At 43.6% G+C, this 20,266-nt stretch overlaps 1 protein-coding gene across 2 annotated transcripts in view; it reads right to left on the bottom strand.

The window, feature by feature from the left end:
- The window catches only part of ACER2 (alkaline ceramidase 2), a 35,956-nt gene that overhangs the window by 11,808 nt on the left and 3,882 nt on the right, over window positions 1–20,266 (bottom strand). For both annotated transcript variants that reach the window (XM_049620261.1, XM_049620192.1), the window contains exons 2-4: window positions 11,174–11,288; window positions 10,293–10,434; window positions 2,189–2,326 (exon numbers count right to left, since the gene is read on the bottom strand). In XM_049620261.1, the coding sequence (XP_049476218.1) occupies window positions 2,189–2,326; window positions 10,293–10,434; window positions 11,174–11,249 (356 nt within the window). In that variant the 5' untranslated portion in view covers window positions 11,250–11,288. The remainder of the gene's footprint in view (window positions 1–2,188; window positions 2,327–10,292; window positions 10,435–11,173; window positions 11,289–20,266) is intronic.

The following is a 20,266-nucleotide window of genomic DNA, read 5'->3' as shown; positions in this document are numbered from 1 at the left end:
TTATACACACACACACACACACACACACACACACACACACACACACACATATATATAAAATAAACACTTCCAAGATGCTGGGCTGTGACAGATGAGGGAGAGAAAGGGTGGTGGCTGGAGAGAGTCGTGGACTGAGTCCAGGCTGACTGCTAGGGAAGAAAGAGGGACTCCAGTGTTTTTACAGGCCAAAGGGAAAGACCTTTTAAGAGGAGTGTTGGGAGGGGGGGATGGGCTAAATGAGTTATGGGCATTAAGGAGGGCACTTGTTGGGATGAGCACTGGGTATTTGTAAGTGATCAATCGTTGAATTCTGAAACCATCATCACACTGTATGTTAACTAACTTGGGTTTAAATAAAATTAAAAAACTAAAAAAAAAAATTTTTTTTGAAAGGCGGATCAAGGACCAGTAGACAATTTACAGGAATAAAGTAGGCATAAGAGAAAGAAGGGAATAATCCCTAGGCTGAAAGACAGACCCTGGCAGGATGGAGGGATACTTCCCATGATGCTGCCATTTGTTACAATGATGGAGACCAATCAGCTACAGTGATGGCTAGCTTTTCAGGGGCGAAGATCTCAAGTACGAAACAGATTATTTCTTTTGTAATTATGTGCAAAGATTAGAGTGTTAAAGGAAAATTTTTCCTTGCTTAAAGATCACACTTGTGAAGCAGAATTTATTTAAACAGTAATCTGTCCTAACCACTTGTCCTAACCCCATTTGCTCTTGTTTAAATATTTTAATATTTATTTATTTTTGAGAGAGAGAGACAGAATGTGAGCAGTGGAGGGGCAGAGAGAGGGAGACACAGCATCTGAAGCAGGCTCCAGGCTCTGAGCTGTCAGCACAGAGCCCGATGTGGGGCTCGAACCTACAACCATGAGATCATGACCTGAGCTGAAGTCAGACACTTAACTGACTGAGCCACTCAAGCGCCCCTAAATATTATTAATTAAAAATGTTTTCTCTTTCCTTAAGCTACTTTTTAACAAAATTATAGGCTAAAACATATTAGATTCAAGAGTTAAAATGAACTAGATTGCAGTGAATTCTCAAGAAACCTACATCCAGAACATTCTATTCACATCAGGCCTAATATAAGCCAGTACCACCGGACCATTACAAATTCATTTCAGATCTCTTTATTGACAACGTGTGTGTTTTCCAAAGAGCTTCAAAAATCTGTTAGCGTTCTGAAGCCAGTCTCTTGTTCTTCCACTCTTCCAAGGCTACCGAAGGAAAGCAACAAGACAAGATGGGACAGCGTCTTTGCTCTGCCAGCCAGTGTCTTAAAATATTTCTTCAACCACCTTTGACCCTGCCTGGTATTGCTGACATTCAAAGCAACCCCCAGAGGCAGAGCAGTGGGAAGAACCGTATGTCTCCTCTCAAAGACTGAAGGGAGAGCTGACAACATCTTACACAGAGCAACTCTCACACAAAGGAAGAGAGGCCCCAGACTTCAGTTAGGACACGCTACATCCATAGCAATGAGAAAGTCATGAATTAAAATGCATTTCTAAACACTGGCACAAAGAAAAAGCTGCATTTTCAGGGTATTAAAATAAGGGCAGTGGTTAGATGTGTTTGGGGGCTAAAGAAATCATGTACACACAAGGCTAAACTACTTGTAGATATCAACCTGAACTTGAGTATACAACTTCCCAAAGGAAAATCCTTAGGCAAATAGCAAAGGCTTTACCTGATAGGTTGTAAATAAGAGACTAAGCCTCAGGGAAAATAACACAGTCAACGGTATTATACCTGGAGTCAATGTTGCCTCGTATATAGACATTCGTTTTTCCTTCTGTGTGTGAATGCAATAGCCTCATTAGGACTTTTCTCCTTATTCTCGTCCTAGGAACAGATCTATTCTTTGTACAGAATTAAGTCTAGGCAGGTTGGTCTGGGCATTCACCAGGTCCCTGAGATCTTCCTGCTAAGCTAGCTTCAGATCACTGGGATATATTGCATCCACTAAACAGCTGCTCCCCTCTTTCTGGAAGTGAGATCGTTAACATTTTGAACCAACCCATCAAACGTGCTGTCAATCCAATAGTCAGAAACTAACTCTATGTGAGGAGTCTGATTCCTTTTCCACTGTTGAGGGCAGTAAAAAATGAACAAACAAACAAAAACCCCAGAAGCCGGTATGTTCCCAACCCAGGGGCAGCCTGGTACCCACCTCCTTAGCTCTGCAACCAGCAGCACAGTGCAAGGAACCCCCAGGGTCATCAGAGAGATGTTGTTGATGGCGGGCTTGACAAACGCCAGGCACGTTGTGACCGCAGACAGGACACAGACCACCGCCTTGAACCTGCCCCTGAATCGATGGAAGCAAAACCAAACTGTTAGCAAAGGAGGTCTTGTTGTTTGATGAATGCTGGCAAAGCACAGGCACCACAGGCGGAAATGCAAACTGAGAAGTAAGTCGTGCACAAGGTACCAGGAGTTTAAAACCCACTCACAACCATGGGCTCACTAATTCTACTTCTAAGAGTTTATTCTTAGGAAGTAGCCAGAAATTTTCAAAATATTTAGCCAGGGGGTACCTGGGTGGCTCTGTCAGTTGAGCGTCAGACTCTTGATTTCAGCTCCAGTCATGATCTCATGGTTCATGGGGCTGAGCCCTGTGTTGGGCTCCGTGCGGGCAGCACACAGCCTGCTTGGGATTCTCTCTCTCCCTCTTACTCTGCTCCTCCCCTGCTCATACTTTCTCTCTCTCTCTCTCTCTTTCTCTCTCTCAAAAATGAATAAACAAACTTAAAAAAAAATTAGCCAGGAGAATGCTGAAATGAGAATCCATGTAAGTCCCTGAGGGTGAGATATGGATAATTATTTTCTTAGTGTCCTTTTTCTCTTTATTGTTTTCAGATCTCTTACAGCAGCGTTTAGCAAACTTCTATAAAGGGTGAGAGAGTAAATATTTTAGGTGTTGCAGGTCACAAGGTCTCCGCAGCTACTCAAGTCCACCACTGTGGACAGTAAGTGATTGGGCACGGCTGTATGCCAACAAAACTTGATTTGCAAAAATAGGCAGTGGACCCATTTGGCTCACAGCTTGTCAACCCGTTCTACAAGGCAAATGGGTAAGACTTTTACAAGAAAACCAGGGACCACTTACAAACCATAAAGCTCCCCAGTTTAAAAGAAAAAAAAAATCTGTGTCTAGCACACAAAATTAAGTCTTAAGAAAAAATTCTAATCGTGTCTTTATTTCCTGGCAAGTCACGGTCTAGCATGCATTGGAATTTTGTGTTGACAAGTCTTTGACCTGACAAATCTTAGAAAAATGCCATCCTCACTCCCTTCAGTGGAGGTGCTTTCAGTTGAAAGTGCCAGAAGTGGCGACGTGATCCCGGACGCGTTCCTCCTTCTCTCCCTGGGACTCCATTTCCTTATCTATAAAATGAAAAGCCTGGACTATATGATCCCTAAGGCCTCATCCATGACTGAAATTTAAGAGCACATGATCTTCCTGAAGTTTCTTTTATTCCTCATTAGCACAATTTACTTTGGCCGCGAGCCCTGGAACAGGTCGCAGTTGGGAAACTAATTTGAATGAAATTCCATTATAAAGAAATCAAAGTGCATTGAGACCTCCAAAATACAAATTTATCTCTTAGAGAGGAAAACCATTTATCATCAAGGCACAGGAAATCATTGATGGGGCGGCCAACTTTCTGACTGGAATGGACAGGAATTGTAGCCCTGAACTTCAACCAGAGAAAAAAAAAATACATGTGTGGGAAAGGGTCCAGGCAGCAAGTTCTCAGGAGAAGCCTGTTTTCCTCCTGGCCTTGGCTGGCAGCCTTTGCTACTGGATGAAAGGCTACCTGCTCCACTCTGAGGACCACAGCCCGCAGCTCCCCTCCCCCCATCACACACCCACAGTAACTCTTATGGACCCACAATAACTCTTTCACTGGGTTTTGAGATTCTATGAACCACACCAAGGCCTTTCAGCCTTTTTAGATCGGAAAAACCATAAACAAAAAAAACACCATTCCTAAATTGTATCACTTCTCTAGATCAATGGCTGAGGGGTGGGTTAGTGAGGGCGATGGCGATTTAAGCACAGGTGTTCCAGCTAACAGATGCGTGTCACTTTTTCTCCTTCAATCTCGTAATAGCCGTGGGACCTTTGACAAGTCGCGAAACGCTCTAAGCCCCAAGTTTCTCTACCCCGTGGGGTTCCCGTAAGCATTAAGGCACTTCACACAGTGCCTGATGCACGGTATGTGCTGATCAAATCCACTCTTACTGTTACCATTACCATCATGTGAGAACAAGTGAGACTTTAAATAATGTTACTGTGAATCAGATCTACTCTCGGGGAAAATCTGGGCTGCTGTTGCTCTGTAGAGGTCTGCCAAACAGTTCAAAGGCAGCAAGCCTGACGAAACTTGCTTTCTTCAAGGAGAACATAGGCGGACTACCTCCCAGGTCGGTCCAGAGGGTGTGAGGGAATGCGCTTCAAGAAGGTGGCTTAGCCAACAAAACAACCTATGAACATACAAATCTGTAACCAGCAGAAGTCAACAGAAGTCACAGGGACAGTCCCGCTGACCCCAGAGTCAGGGTCCTGGGTACCAGAGAGCTGGGTACCCGGAGGTCCTGGGTACCAGAGAGCTGGGAATGTCCAGGAGGGACGGGGTCTGACAGGGTGTTACCTTATCAGTGACACCAGGCAACTCCTACTGTGGTCTCTGGTCCTGTTCTCAACTTTCCAGCCCATTGTGGGCTCAAAGTGGAGCACCAGGTCAGGGAACCCTTACCACCCCTTCTTCTTCAATTCTCCCAATCAAACCCTGGTAGCCCAACACCATCAATATATTATAATAAAGCTGCTACTGTTATCATTAGCCACCCATTAGAGCAGTGGTTTTCAACCATATCAGACCCTGTGCCCCTTTTTTATAGTAAAAACTTGGTAATGCCTCCCCGCCGTTTTTAAAAAAAAAAAAAAAAAAAAAAAAAGTTTATTTTTGAGAGCGGGCAAGAGCAAGAAAGAGAGAGAGTGAGTGAGTGTGAGCAGGGGGAGGGATAGAGAGGGGGAGAGAGAGAATCCAAAGCAGGCTCGCACTGTCAGCATAGAGCCTGACGTGAGGCTCAAACCCTTGAACTATGAGATCATGACCTGAGCTGAAGTTGGATGCTTAACTGACTGAGCCACCCAGGCGCCCCTAGCCCTTTTTCCAAAGTAAAATTGATTTTACGGATGATAAAACTCCATCACCGTAACCACCGAAAATATATCCACAGACTTCCCAGATGTCTCTTAAGGGATGGAAATGTCCCGGTTAAGATCTACTGCTCTAAACTACCCTGTAGGACTAAAACATGATCTATTTAGAACAACCAGACCATGATATTCATAGGACTACAGCAGTGGGTCCTGGAAGGTCTGCCCATGTCGTTTTATAAGTAAGGAACTGATAAGACCCAGAGAGTCTAAGCCCCTGGCCACAAGTTACCCAGCTAGAGCAGGATGGCCAGACCCCAGTCTGCACCCATGCAACTCAAAAACTGAATTGGATTATAAGGTGAGAGCTGTCCCTAGATCATGTGGAGGCAAAATGGTAAAAAAAAAAAAAAAAAAAAAAAAAAATCACAGGAGGATAAATCTTTAAGAAATGGAAACAATTAGCCTATAATAGTTCTTTGTTCTTGGGAGTTTATTTTCTCAAAACAAAATGTTTAAAAATTATTAATAACCGGGGTGCCTGGGTGGCTCAGTCGATTAAGCATCCGACTTTGGCTCAGGTCATTATCTCACAGTTCTTGAGTTCGAGCCCCATGTTGGGCTCTGTGCTGACAGCTTAAAGCCTGGAGCCTGCTTCAGATTCTGTGTCCCCCACTCTCTCTGCTCCTCTCTCTCTCTCTCTCTCTCTCTCTCAAAAGTAAGGGGCACCTGGGTGGCTCAGTCAGTTAAGCATCCGACTTCAGCTCAGGTCATGATCTCATGGTTTGTGAGTTCGAGCTCCGCATCGGGCTCTGTGCTGGAGCACAGACAGCTCAGAGCCTGGAGCCTGCTTCAGATTCTGTGTCTCCCTCTCTCTCTCTGCCCCTCCCCTGCTCACACGCTGCCTCTCTCTCAATAAATAAATAAATAAATAAATAAACATAAAAAAATGTAAAGATAAATAATTAAAATTTTTTTCAATGTTTTTATTAATAACCATCAACAGCTGAGCGTATGATGATTCTTAGGACATTCGAGGCAAGATAAAAGAAAGCTTTTTTTTTTTTTACCTGCCAACTATTCCTGTTTATATCATAAACGTTAATTTCCCTGCTGTTCTAGACCTTACCTTCAAAATACTTACCAATGTTAGACATTCATAATAACTGCTAGCATTTACTGAGATCTTATTCTGTACAAGACACTGTAGTGTATATTTTACAGGATTTTCCCATATATTTCCAACCCCATGAGGTAGGTACTCTTCTTATCTCCACTTTACAGATGAGCAAACTGAGGTACCAGGGCTTTAAAAACAAAGCCTACTACCCAAAACCATGCCTGTCTGATACAATCCCTTAGCCACCACACTCTGCTCTCCTTTCTCCAGAGATCTCAGGCTGGAACTACTTTTAATGTGTTTTTAGAACCACTCCTGCAAAGTCGAGATCACAAACAGACGTCAACTGGTAAATTTCGACAGCGAAGCCACACAATCCCTGGTTTTGACGTGAAGTCCTTGGTCTGGCCCACCACTTGGGCACAGAGCTGCACCTGTCCCCATGTCACAGGCAGTGAGGCTCACAAAAAGGGGTCTGGTCGTCTTGCTCTGCCTGTCACTGGCAAGTTGAAGGTGGACGAATAGACCTGAACTCCTTATTTATAACGTGTTATTCTCCCCTAACACCATCCCTCTTCTGTGTTCATTCACATCTTCAATTCCCACTTTCTCCTTCAATGTACGTGTGTATCTCAGAAATGCTCGGCAGAAATCTCCACGTGCCATTGGTAGTAATGAAAGCTAACTCTGTATGCTCACCATGTGTGCTCTGCAGGATCCCCTCACAAGATGATTATGTCCCTAGTTTGACAAGTGAAGAAACAGGTGCCTGGGTGGCTCAGTTGGTTAAGCTTCTGACTTCGGTTCGGGTCGTGACCTCACAGTTTGTGGGTTTGGGCCCTGCATCAGGCTGTCTGCTCTCAGCACAGAGCCTGCTTCAGATCCTCTGCCTCCCTCTCTCTGCCCCTGCCCCGCTCGTGCGCACTCCCTCTTTCTCAAAATAAATAAATAAACTTAAAAAAGAGGAAATAGAAAGCTAAAGAATCAAGACAAATCACACTGTTTGTAGGCAGAAAAGCTAGGATTCAAACCCAGGGTGCTCCCAAAGCCAGGGACATAAACATCTGGGATGCTCAGGGCCCCCAAGGACTCTCCCCAAGCTAAAAACAGTGGGGTCACATCTTCCCAGAGAAAAGGTGCAGGGTGTTGGCGATGAAAAAGGTCCTACGTGGTACTGACTTCTCTGCCCCATGATATGGGCTTTGTTGTTAAAAGTTGGTAAGCTTCTAGAAATACATCTGTTTTCCTCTCTCCTGCTCATAACATTTCCCCACTTCTCCCTTCAAGAAAGAGAAAGTTTTTCTTTTTCACATCATGAACACATTAAAAACTGTCGCTTGGAGGGGCGCCTGGGTGGCTCAGTCAGTTAATGGTCCAACTCCAGCTCAGGTCATGAGTTCGAGCCCCACATCTGGCTCTGTGCTGACAGCTCAGAGCCTGGTACCTGCTTCCGATTCTGTGTCTCCCTCTCTCTCTGCCCCTCCGCCGCTCACACTCTGTCTCGCTCTCCCTCAAAAATAAAGATTAAAAAAAAATTTTTTGTGAATAAATAAATAAAAATAAAAATAGTTGCTTGGAATTCCAAGTGGCACCTCCGGAGGGCCATGAACAAACAAAACCATTCTTCTCATGCTCGCAGCTTCTCCCTCAGATCCCAGGACTTGAAAGCTCAGATCTGAGAACCAAGAGGCCCCTCAGCGCTCAACCTCCCACGCCCCAGGCTCAGGGCAAGGATGGAGGTGAGCGGTGGGCACCTTCGACACCACAGGAGAGGCCAAAAGTAAATGATGTTTCTCAGCCAGAGTCAGGAAGCTCCTTCTCCACCTCCCAGGGCTTTCTAAGTGCTTCCTTTCCAGTCCCGTAACCGAAGCGGAACACGCACAAGACTGGAAACTGGAGACCGCCCAAACCAACCTGCTACACGTGAGAGCCTCCCTCCCCCACTGAGGAGAAAGCCTCAGCCAAGGAGACCGTATTTCTCCCAAGACCTGGAATGCCCTTCTTATCACTTCTAGTAAGCAGCTGGCTCACTCCCTTGTGGTTTTGTGATCCAGGAACCTTGAGGATACCTGAGCTGCTCAATGATACTCAAAATACTATTTAATTCAAATCCTTCTTGTACAATGAAGACTGTACAGCTAGTTCGCTTGAAGTAGGTCTTCTCCCTATCTCATTTTAAAATACATTTTTAGTGTTAAAAATTAACATGCACTCCTTAAAAACAAAAACTATACAGCAGTATAGATCAAAAGCAAACGTGAAGGTTCTCCCCTCCCCACCCCATTCCTAAGAGTAGCCAATGGTGGGGCACCTGGGTGGCTCAGTCGGTTAAGCAACTGACTTGGGCTCGGGTCATGATCTCATGGTTCGAGCCCCGCGTCGGGCTCTGTGCCGACAGCTCGGAGCCTGGAGCCTGCTTCGGATTCTGTGTCTCCCTCTTTTCTGCCCCTCCCCCACTCACACTCAGCCTCTCTCTCTCTCTCTCTCTCTCAAAGATTGATAAATATTAAAAAAAATAAAAATAAAAAAATAAGAATAGCCAATGGTATCGGTGCCTGTCTTCCTCCTCCAGGCATTTCTGTGCATATACAAAAAGATATACTCAAAAAAAGATCAGTTCATTCATTCTCAAACTAGGATACCATGTGCTTTTTGCAGTCAGCGTGTTTTATGGACACTCCTCCACCTCCATCCATAGAAGAGAGCCTCATCTTTAACACCTATAAAATTCCTATTCCTGGTCACAGTACCAGAAAAACCGTAAGGAATTCTTTTATTTTCCCAGTAGAGCTCTTCCCTGGGTATACACAGTTTGCTTAATTATATCCATGTTTTTAGACTACATCTATATATAGTGACAAAACAGTGTCCTACAGAGAAATACATGTGGGTAGTATATTCTAGGAACCCTTCTCATCGTTATGAGGTTGGCTCTCTTCTGTTCCTTCAGATATTAACAAACCTCATACAGCTCCTCAGAAAGGCTTTCCCTGACCAAACTCTAAATCGGCACCCCATGTCACCACTACCCCTTACCAGCTTTACTTTTTATCATGGCACTTACCATAACATTGTATTGTTTGTTTGTTTGTTCATTGGTTTGTACCCTCCTCAACTTCAGTATAAACTCACTGAAGGCAGAGACTACTGTTTTGTTTACTGCCAAAGCCCAGTGCCTAGAAAATTACATAGTTAAGTGTTCAAAAAAATACTTACTGGATGAATAACCATATAAGCATCATAATAGATATGAAAATGCATCTTTTGGGGCGCCTAGGTGGCTCAGTCAGTTAAGCGTCCGACTCTTGATTTCAGCCCAGGTCCTAATCTCACAGTTCGTGAGTTCGAACGGAGCCTGCTTGGGATCCTCTCTTTTCCCTCTCTCTCTGCCCCTCCCCTGTTCATTTTTTTTTTCTTTCTCTCTCTCAAAATAAAAATGAACACTAAAGGTTTTTTAATGAATAAAATGCATCCACTCTTGAAATTCTGAATTTCCAGCTTAAAGGTGTGTGTGTGTGTGCATGCGTGTAGATCTCAGCAGAAGTATAAACCAATACCGTTTGACAACTACAGAATCTATAACTGCAGGAACTAATTCCTTAGTGGAGTTCTACTGTAAACTTAGCAAATGGTAGAACTCGACTGGACTCGAGGAAATGTTCTAGCAGCAAACCAAAGGTCTTCGAACTACCATTCCATAATTTCTCCCCCACTGAAAATCTTTGCACTTTTGTTCATATCCTAAAGGGAGACATTTGACTTTTTTCCCCATTAGCATATAAATTCTTCAAGTATACTAAAATTTCCTCTTTAATCAGTTTGTTTATGGTCTGACACAATAAACAATCAGTGGATATTAAACAAGTATATGATAAGCTCATCACAAAGTTAGGCTACATCGTGTGCCGTTTTTCTTGATACGTACGTGGATATATTGGGTACTGCACCTAGCAGTGAGTGCAAAAATGTTTAGCACGAGCTTACCTGTCATTCCGAAAGATCTTTGGTAGATACCTTCTGGGGAACCACATGGCCAGAGCACACATCAGAACCCAAAGGATTGCAAGTTCATCAAGCATCTGACCCAAGAAACTTAGGGTTGCATGGAAGTAGACGGATCCAATTCCTAGAATCAATTACAACCAATCACAAAGGTCACCACAGAAGAACAGACTCACAAATTCAATACACTGCTGAAGGACCGCCCTTTCAACCAACCACTGTCCCAGTCACCAGATCATGTTCGCAATGAAAGCAGAAGCTAAAGGCAGAAACCCCTACCACCTAGGCATGCACGCTCGAAGCCCTAGAGAGCGGATTTCAAGCAGGACCCAATGTCAGCACATCAGAACTTTAATAATCCCACAGTTAGACACACTCTGTCCTCATCCACCAAGGCTTCATGGGAACAGGCAGTAAACAAGCCAACATTCTCTCACCGTTAAGTATTCCCAACCTGCCTGTGGAAGGAAATGGAAATTGCACAAGTGTTTCCCAGAACAATGAAGGCTCCAAACATCTAGAATTTTCTTTTTTTAAATTTTGATCCGTTACACTAAAGTCTCATCAGAGTTCAATCATTTCATGTGATTGTCTTCAGAGGTTGTCAGAAAATGGCACTGGCACAGCACCGGTAGCAATTACATAAATAAACCTTCGAAGGCAATTAAGTGATAATTACAGTCAACCTTGTTATCAAGGCCGTATTCAAAAGAGCCCTCCTTCTGGTCAAGCAAGCAAAATAAAAGTTGGCTGAGACGTCAGAGTGACTTTGGTTTACAAAACATAATGTTCAAACAGGACAGGAAGTGTGCAGAATTCCATTTCCTCCCTTTCAGCCCAAGCTTGAAAATGAATCCACTTACCCACTACCACTAAGAGAGTCCATATTAGGTAGATGCCACTGTTGAAGCATGTTGCATACTGACGAAACAAGCACATGCAGATGGGCGGTAAGACGAAAAATAAGACATTGCTGATCTGGTGGGGGGGATGTAAAATGAAAAGAGAAATATTAAGTCAAAGGGCAAAAAATAAAGCCGTGTGTTCCAAATATGCTCTTTGCAAACTGGGAGGAATGTGGCCATACCTCTTGTCTAAGCTCTTATGTTTTTTGTTTTTTTGTGTGTTTTTTTTTAACTGCAGATACAGGGAAATTTAAGACTTCTTTCATGGGGACTCCTTCTCATCTCTTTGATTATGGGAGCAGCTTCAAACCTTAGGTAAAGATCAAATTTTCAGGTTCTAGTGTGGATTGAAGCCTCTTTTCTCTCCAGGGGGTATTTGCTTTTAAAAATATGTATAGGTTATCTAATGTAATATACACAAAGCAGTACATTTCAACACATAATCACTATAGAAATATCACTAATGAGCTATTTTACATTCTTTTGTTCACATAAGGCTTTGAAGTCCAGTATGAATGTCATCCTTCCAGCAACCTCCATCTGGCCCAGCCGTATTACATGTGCTCAGAAACCACAAGTGGCTAGTGACTATCATGCTGGCCGGCTCACCTGAAATTTTTTTTTAACTTATTTTTAATCTTTTTTTGGGGGGCAGTGTGGTCATAGCCAGTTCTTGTATCCCACATTTTTTTTAATTGAGGTAAAATTCACGGGGTGCCTGGGTGGCTCAGTCGGTTGGGCGGCTGACTTCGGCTCGGGTCACGATCTCGCGGTCCGTGAGTTCGAGCCCCGCGTCAGGCTCTGTGCTGACAGCTCAGAGCCTGGAGCCTGTTTCGGATTCTGTGTCTCCCTCTCTCTCTGCCCCTCCCCTGTTCATGCTCTGTCTCTCTCTGTCTCAAAAATAGATAAACGTTAAAAAAAAAAAATTAATTGAGGTAAAATTCAGACAGCATAAAATTAACTATTTTAAAGTGTACAATTCTTGGAGCACCTGGGTGGCTCAGTTGATTAAGTGTCCAACTTCGGCTCAGGTCATGATCTCACAGTTCGTGAGTTCGAGCCCCGCATCGGGCTCTGTGCTGACAGCTCAGAGCCTGGAGCCTGCTTCGGATTCTGTGTCTCCCTCTCTCTCTGCCCCTCCCCACTCATGCTCTGTCTCTGTCTTAAAACTAAATCAAACATTTAAAAAAAAATTAAAAAAAAGTGTACAATTCAGTGTCCTTAAATACCCTCATAATATGCAACCATCACCTCTATCTAGTTCTAAAACATTTTCATCACCCCAAAAAGAAATCCTATACCCAGTATGCAGGCACCTTCTACTCCCTCCTTCCTGCCCCAGGCTCTGGCCACCACTAATCTTTCTGTGTCTACGGATCTACCTATTCTGGATATTTCATAAAGGTGGAATCATATAATATATGACCCTTGTGTCTGGCTTCTTTTGCTTAGCATAATGTGTTTGAGGTTCATCATGTCGTAGCACATATCAGTAACTCCTTCTTTTTTTTGTGGCTGAATAATACTCCATCATCTGAATACCCCATTTGTTTATCCTTTACTCATTAATGAGTTGTTGTGAATGGTGCTGCTACGAACATCCATATACAAGTTGTTAACTACTCATTGTCTTCTGGGCGTATGCCCAAGTTGGCATCACCGGATCCAATGGTAATACCATATTTGACTGACTGAGGAACCACCACACGGTGGCCCACAGTGGCTATACCATGTTTCGTTCCCACCAGCAACGTACCAGGGCTCTAATTCCTCCACCACTTTGCCAACACTTGTTATTTTCTGGTTGTTTTTGTTTTTAAATAGGGCCATCCTAGAAGGTACCAAGTGGTAGGGACACGCAGCTTTTTAAGTTTCACTTCTAATCATGACTCATAAGTGACTGCAGGCACAGGAAGTATGCAGAACGTGAAGACCACAGCTAAGTCTAAAAGAGCAACACCAATGGGGAGGGGTGGGAGGATTACACACACACACACACACACACACACAAAAGACTAGAAAAAAACTTTCAGAGATAGGAGGATGGGGCAGATAAAGTCCAGAAAGTCAAGGGCCTGGCATCCTTCAGAAGACCAGTCATCCATGTTGAACAGTACAGAGGAGGCCACAGGGGAACCAAGAGGATGGGTGTCTGAAGTGAACTGAAGGAACCAGGGTAGAAAGGCTTTACCAGACCCAGGAAATTGCACTGGTGCACAACGAATCAAAACGCATCAGCAAACCCCAGGACTTGAGGTGTGTAGGTAAGGATTGGCTATGTCAGTGGCCTATGCAGGTCCCTGTCACCATCTGGGAGCAAGAGCGGTTAGAAGTGACACCGCTTCTAGAAAGGGAGAAAGGCCGGGTAGGAGGGAAATAAAGTAAGTAAAGAGAGGAGAACCAGATCCTGCGTCAGCAGCAGGATGGGAGCGGGGCTGGCGCCTGTGGTTAAAATCTAAGACTGAAATCCCCCGTGGGGCTGCACCATTCTGGAGAAGAGGGTACTTTTTTCCTGGTGAGTCTGCTCCAGTGGGGATCTTCTCCATCCCACATGGGAAGCCCCTGAGCTACCTGTGACCCTGAGCGAGACTATGAATAAATGGTCTCAGATGTCCCAGCTGGCGTACAGTCTCCAGTCTTAGAAATACGGCCAACTCTCCTTCACCAAGCAGGTAAGGAGGAATAGTGTACCGTCTACGTACATTATCCCACAGCAAGCTGTTCACTGTCATGACCACAGCCTTCAACCTTCCAAGGAATCGTTGAAAGAATGAAAGATCTTTAAGAGTTAAAATAAGAGGGTTTAAGACCGCCCCTTGTTTTACAAGGGGCAACACATGAGGGTCCAGAAAGGCTCCCAGGCTGGCCAAGGTCAAAGAGGCAGTCACCCACAGAACAGGGGCCAGCACTGAGCTGTTTCCACTGCCCAGAGCTGATTTTCACTGCCAAGCCCCTAGTCACACTCTGACCCCCTTGGCTTAACTCCTCAGTGGTTACCTAAAAGCTCTGAGCTGTACCTGAATTGTGCACGTAGGACATGATTTCAATGTGGCTCTCCTTTTGTTAAACACAAAAGGAAGGAAGGGGGTGGGGGAGAAGGAGAAAATGGAATTGCTCTACCATAGGTAACTTAAAGCCTGATCTTTCTCCTTTCTTCTACATAAATGTGCTCTCCTGTTTAAAAAAGCTAAAGTCTCCTTGCTGTCCTCCTCCCTAGAGATCACCATCGACCTCAGACTCACAGCCTTCAGGTCGTTTTCTTTGCATTGATGCGACGGCACACACATCGCATATAATAACTTCATCACTCTGCTTCCTTCTCTCGTTCAACAACAGGCCATGCAAACCTTTTCATCTTAGTTCAGATAGACTGACCTCACTTGCTCTACATGCTGCACATGCCAGTGGTTTATTTAACCATTCCCCAGTGCAAGGAGCTCCAATTTATAGCCTCTCCTACAATGCTGGGGGATAGAAGACATTTTGCTTTTTACCCCGGGGTAAAAAGTATTATATATATATTTTATATATATATATTTTTTTATATACGTATTATACATATATTTTATATATTTTTATATACATATATATTATATATTTTATATACATATATATCATATATTTTATATACATATATATTATATATATTTATATACAGTATATATATTTTATATATGTATTATATATCATATTTATTATATATTATATATATTTTATATGTATTATATATATTATATATTACATATATTTTATATAGAATATATATATTATATACATATAATATATATATAACTTTTTTTAAGTAAGCTTCACACCCAGCATGGGGCTTGAACTCACAACCCTGAAATCGAGAGCCAGATGCTCTACTGATGGAGCCAGACAGGCATCCCATTTATCCCAATATATCTTTATTGCCTCAAGTCCTTGCAATCTCCGTCTCTTCAGCCAGGTGGAACCATCTACTGCCAACCTACCCCCAACTGGCTCTGTCCATTTACATTCCCACCAGCCATGTGCACATTAATCACTGTTCAATGTATTTACACACTGCTCACAAAGGCATGAAGTCATCTATTATACCTATAGGAAAATCATGGGACTTCAAACATTTTTTTTTTTTATTTTTTTAAATGTTTGTTTATTTTGAGAGACAGAGTGTGAGCAGGGGAGGGGCAGAGAGAGAGAGACAGAATCCGAAGCAGGCTCCAGGCTCTGAGGTGTCATCCCAGAGCCCTATGCAGGGCTTGAACCCACAAACCGCGAGCTCATGACCTGAGCCGAAGTCAGCCACTCAACCAACTGAGCCACCCAGGCACCCCTCAAACATTTTTTTAATGCACATATTAAGGAGTTCAATTTAATTAGGCCCCATCTTAATACACACTCCCAAATAACACACAAATCACATTACTGCCACTTCCCAGCCCAGATCTACCAGTGACTGCTGGCCTTCACCATGCCCCTTAAAGGCCTCCATCTATGAAAAGACAAAGGCAAAATTAGAGGGAGACTCCCCCCAAGACAAAAAGAGGAAGGAACTCCTAAAGAAATAGAGAAAACAAACAAGTCCTGGTTAAAACACACATGCAATGGCCCCATCTCTTCTGAGAAATGAACTTCCCCTTACCATTGTCTGGGTCAATCAAGTTGAAGAATATTTCAGCCAAGGGATATTTTTTAAAGCCTACTGCTTTGGAGAATAGGTTTGCTTAATGTCTGCAGAGCAGATTTTTTTGATTAAAAGGAAACCACAATTTTAAAACGTATTAATTATTTCCTTAGAAATTTCCTCATTCCAAGAATTCCTCCGTAAGTGTCGCACCAAAATAATCTGGAGGAACAGACGGCAATGTCCTCCTGACGCACATGAGTGTGCGCTTTCCCAAGCAGAGGGTAAATGCTGACAAAGCAAGAGGCTGAAAGATTTCCTGAGCAGGAGGTTCATAAACAGCTAAGGGGCATTCCCCTCTAAGAGCAGAAGTCTGTGCATCTTAACTGTATGCAGATTTCGAACCCTCCATTCTGTTCCCCTCCTGCCACCGGAGGGCCAACTGTCTCAGTCTGCCTGGGGCTGAGGAGAGTTCCCGGGGCATGGGGCTTTCAGTTTTAAAATCGGCGAGGCCTAGACAAACGAGGACAAGTTGGTCACCCTACTCAGAAGGCTTCTTGCAAGATTCCCCCACAGTATACCAAGCCCGTGCAGAATATGAATAGTACCCTTGCCAGCTTGGACACATCTCTGGTAGGGCCTTCACCACCCAATGACCGTCTGCAGGTCTGGTCTCTGTGACACGAACACAGTAGTTGCCCAGTAAATAGATCTATAGATGAAAAGATACAGGCCAGTGGTGCCTGGGTGTCTCACTTGGTTAAGCGTCTGACTTCAGCTCAGGTCATGATTTCATGGTTCGTGAGTTTGAGGCCCGTGAGGGGTCCCGTGCTGACAGCTCAGAGCCTGGGGTGTGCTTCTGATTCTGTGTTTCCTTCTCTCTCTCTCTGCCCCTCCCCTTCTTGTGTCTGTCTCTTTCTCCCTCTCAAAAAAAAAAAAAAAAAAAAAAATTTAAAAAAAAGTGTTAATAATAAAAAAGTAAATAAATAATAAAAAAAAAGATACAGGATCTAGGTAATTCTGCCCTACGGTACAGGAGACATGGGCTTTGGCCTATCAGGAGAACTGCTTTCCTTACCTTCATTGTTGGCAGACCTAATTTGGAAAGGTGACCAATCATGAGCTGATCTTAGGCATATATTTTGCTTCAAGACTCTTTTCAGCACTAGTTGATTTCCTTCTGACCCCCTGAATCACTGCCCAGCAATAGAGTCCCCCAAAAGCAAAGCCCAGTGGTTAAAAAGCAGACACTACTTTTCTCTGACCCGGCAAGTCCTAGAGTCTTTCTCTTCAATGTGACTAGAGCCTGAAAACTTAAAACATAAAAAGGAACTCAAGTCAATAAAACTTGTGTGTGGAAGAAACAGTACAAAATATGCACAAGCAACAAAAGGTTGTGAAAGAGTGTGACATGTTCTTGGAAGGGATATTTGGGCTTGGCTGAAGCCCAGGATGATGACAAGACTTGAGGCAACAGAGATTTGCAGAGCCTGAAGGCAAAATGCTTTGTACACCCAAACATCGTCAGTTGGGAGTATAAACCAGGGTACTGTCTCTGGGGGGCCATTTAGCAATAATGATCAGCCTTTAAGTAAACATTTTCCTTGATGCAGCAATTCCCCACGGAGGATTAGTACTTGGGAAAAGCACATCCAGATGCATCTATGAGGACATTCATTGCATCACTGCTCAAAAACGAGGAGGAAGGCAATAAAACAGAACCTTCCAACTGTCCATCAAAAAGAGACTGAATGGGTAAATAAACTATGGTCAGTCCAGTAAGTGAAATACTGATTAGACATTGTAAAGAAAAAAAAAGAAGTCTATATGAGCCAATATAGGACCAACTCCAAGACCCTATTAAGTGACGACACCAAGAGGAGTCTGTGTAGTATGATCTCAACTGGGTTAAATAAAAACTTAGATATTGTATGTATACATTATACATACATAGTTTATATACTCACACAAATACATGTCTTCTGTACAACGACTTAGAAAAGGTCTGAAAAGATATGGAAGAAAGCCTGTTTTTCACTATAACTTGCATACTCTGAACTTTTTTTTTTTTTTTTTTTTTACCATGATCGCTTTTTGTGAAAATTAATAAATGGAAACCTCACTGAAGGGATGCTAGAAGTGGAGGCTGGGAGGGGAAGCCCCTGCCACTCGATGTCAACTACAGACCACTATCAGAAGACCCTTTAACAGAAGACCCTTTAACAGAAATGGATGGTCAGTTATAGGCCCCCATGGGGAAAGATGTACATTGCATTTCCCACAAGAAATCCATGATCCCTGCAACTCAGCCAATGAGAAGCGATCACCCTCAACTCTTGCTTTTCTCTAGTTCAAAACAACCCCTCCCAACTTCCTCCTTCTCCATAAGATAACATTCCTCTCCTTTGTTGGACTTGCCTATGGTTTTACTATAGCTTGCTTATCCTGAATTGCAATTCTGTTATTACGAAATAAACCCATTTTTGCGGGTGGTAAAGTAACTTTTATTTTTTAAGGTTAACATTTTATAATGAAGGACAATTATAGCAAAAAACTACTTTCAACACACTCTCTCATATCAAACATCGTAAGTTTTATCCTGTAGGTCAAAAGGTCCCAAGGCAGGAGTTTCAAGTTAAAGAATCAATGAATGATATACCTGTACTGTGCCAGATAAATCAAAGGTAGCTGCAGTGGCATTTGGATCTTCAGGAGAAGTATCCTTGCAGGGTCAAATGGACCAAGTTTTAACGCTAATACTGCCATTTTCTTGACCTCGTCAAGTTGCAAAATCTATCTAGCCCTGGTTTCTTCCTTTCATCAAATGGATCTAATAATGAGCACCGACTGCTTAGGGTGATTGTACAGTACACGGCAGAGTTTCGACACCTAGCAAACAATTAATGTAGCCGGCAGTAATTGAAGTGGTAATGATGTGCTGCCCCCAAGACCCATTAAGAAGGTTCTGGATCCATCTCCCAGTCCTCTTTGGACTTTATATATTCAATTCCTTAAACTTCTCCTTAAAATGAGGAATGCTTATTTTCTTCTAAAATGGATAGTTAGACCTGCCGCCTTAGTATGAGGATTTAAGAAACTGTTTTATCACCAAGTAATAGTCATGGTCTTCCTCAATATAAGAGAGATAAGCCCGGTTTGTCCTGTGATAACCTTCAGGAGATAACTAGGGCTTGGAAACAGAAGGAAATGTTTTTTGCTAAATTCTTTGGACCTATACTCAATAAAGTCAGGTGACCAACTACTTCTCTGAGATGTAAAGCTCTCTGCTGGTCTAACACAAATGCGGTTTAGGAGTATCCAGAAAATAAAGTCTGTTAGGTGGACCAGCCAGGCTAATCACCCACGGACACCGCAGCTGAAGATCCAAAGAGCCACCCAGGCGCCCCGACAGTTCATTTCTAAATAAGACTTTGGGGGCACCTGGGTGGTTCAATGGGTTGAGCATCCAACTTCAGCTCAGGTCATGATCTCGCAGTTCAGGAGTTCGAGCCCCGCGTTGGGCTCTCTGCTGACAGCTCAGAGCCTGGTGCCTGCTTCGGAATCTGTGTCTCCCTCTCTGTCTGCCCCTCCCCTGCGCGTGTGCGCGCGCTCTCTCTCTCTCTCTCTCTCTCAAAAATAAACATTTAGAAAAAAAATTTAAGACTTTGGCACTCACTGCCCAGCTCCATTGGGACTAGATTAAAAGTAAAAACAACATAAACTCTCCCCTCATCCAGTGCTCTGGGGCTTTTCAAGGCAAGTGCACAGCCTAGACCAATTTGTGGCCAAGTATCGAGGCCTGAATCTCAACTGGCCTCAGACTCTACAGAGAATTACCTTGCTGGGTATGTGAGAACTGGTCCCCAAACTGCCATTTGTTCCTTAAGTCTCTGGTGAAATCCTTAGTAGCATTCTCCACTTACAAATGGAGAAAATGAGTTTCCACTATGAAAGCGCCCAGCCACACCCCAGCCCATCCTGTGTGCCCGTCTATACCCGAGAGTATGCTCTGAAAGGAGGTGTACAACAGGTGAGCTGTAGCCACCTCCACTAACTGTCTTTCACAGTATCTACGGACAGCAGAGGGCCACGCTTTCTTGAAGAACTAACCTGGTCATAAATAAGAAGCAGGAGTGTTGATGAGGAAGGGATGGAGGGGAGACTCCGTACAGACTTCTGGATGGTGCCAGAAACCTGAGCATGACTGCTCCCTTCTCTAGAGCTCAGTTTCCTCATCAATGAGTGAAAGGGCTGGGACTAGCCCATCAGAGATTCCTCCAGGCTACTGCCAAGGATGTTCTCCCCGCAAATCTAGGGAGCGATCCTAGAGAACAATCACAAATTCACAGTGACTCATAAACCAGGAGTTCCTGGTGGGGGGGGGGGGGGGGGGTCGGGCGAAAGGACGAGACATGGTTTGTTTTTGGTATGGATATCTCCTG

The sequence above is a fragment of the Panthera uncia genome, chromosome D4 (genome assembly GCF_023721935.1).
Source record: "Panthera uncia isolate 11264 chromosome D4, Puncia_PCG_1.0, whole genome shotgun sequence".
Classification (NCBI taxonomy): domain Eukaryota; kingdom Metazoa; phylum Chordata; class Mammalia; order Carnivora; family Felidae; genus Panthera; species Panthera uncia.
Note: the sequence above shows the minus strand (reverse complement) of the source record. Positions and strands in the feature narration are given on the sequence as shown.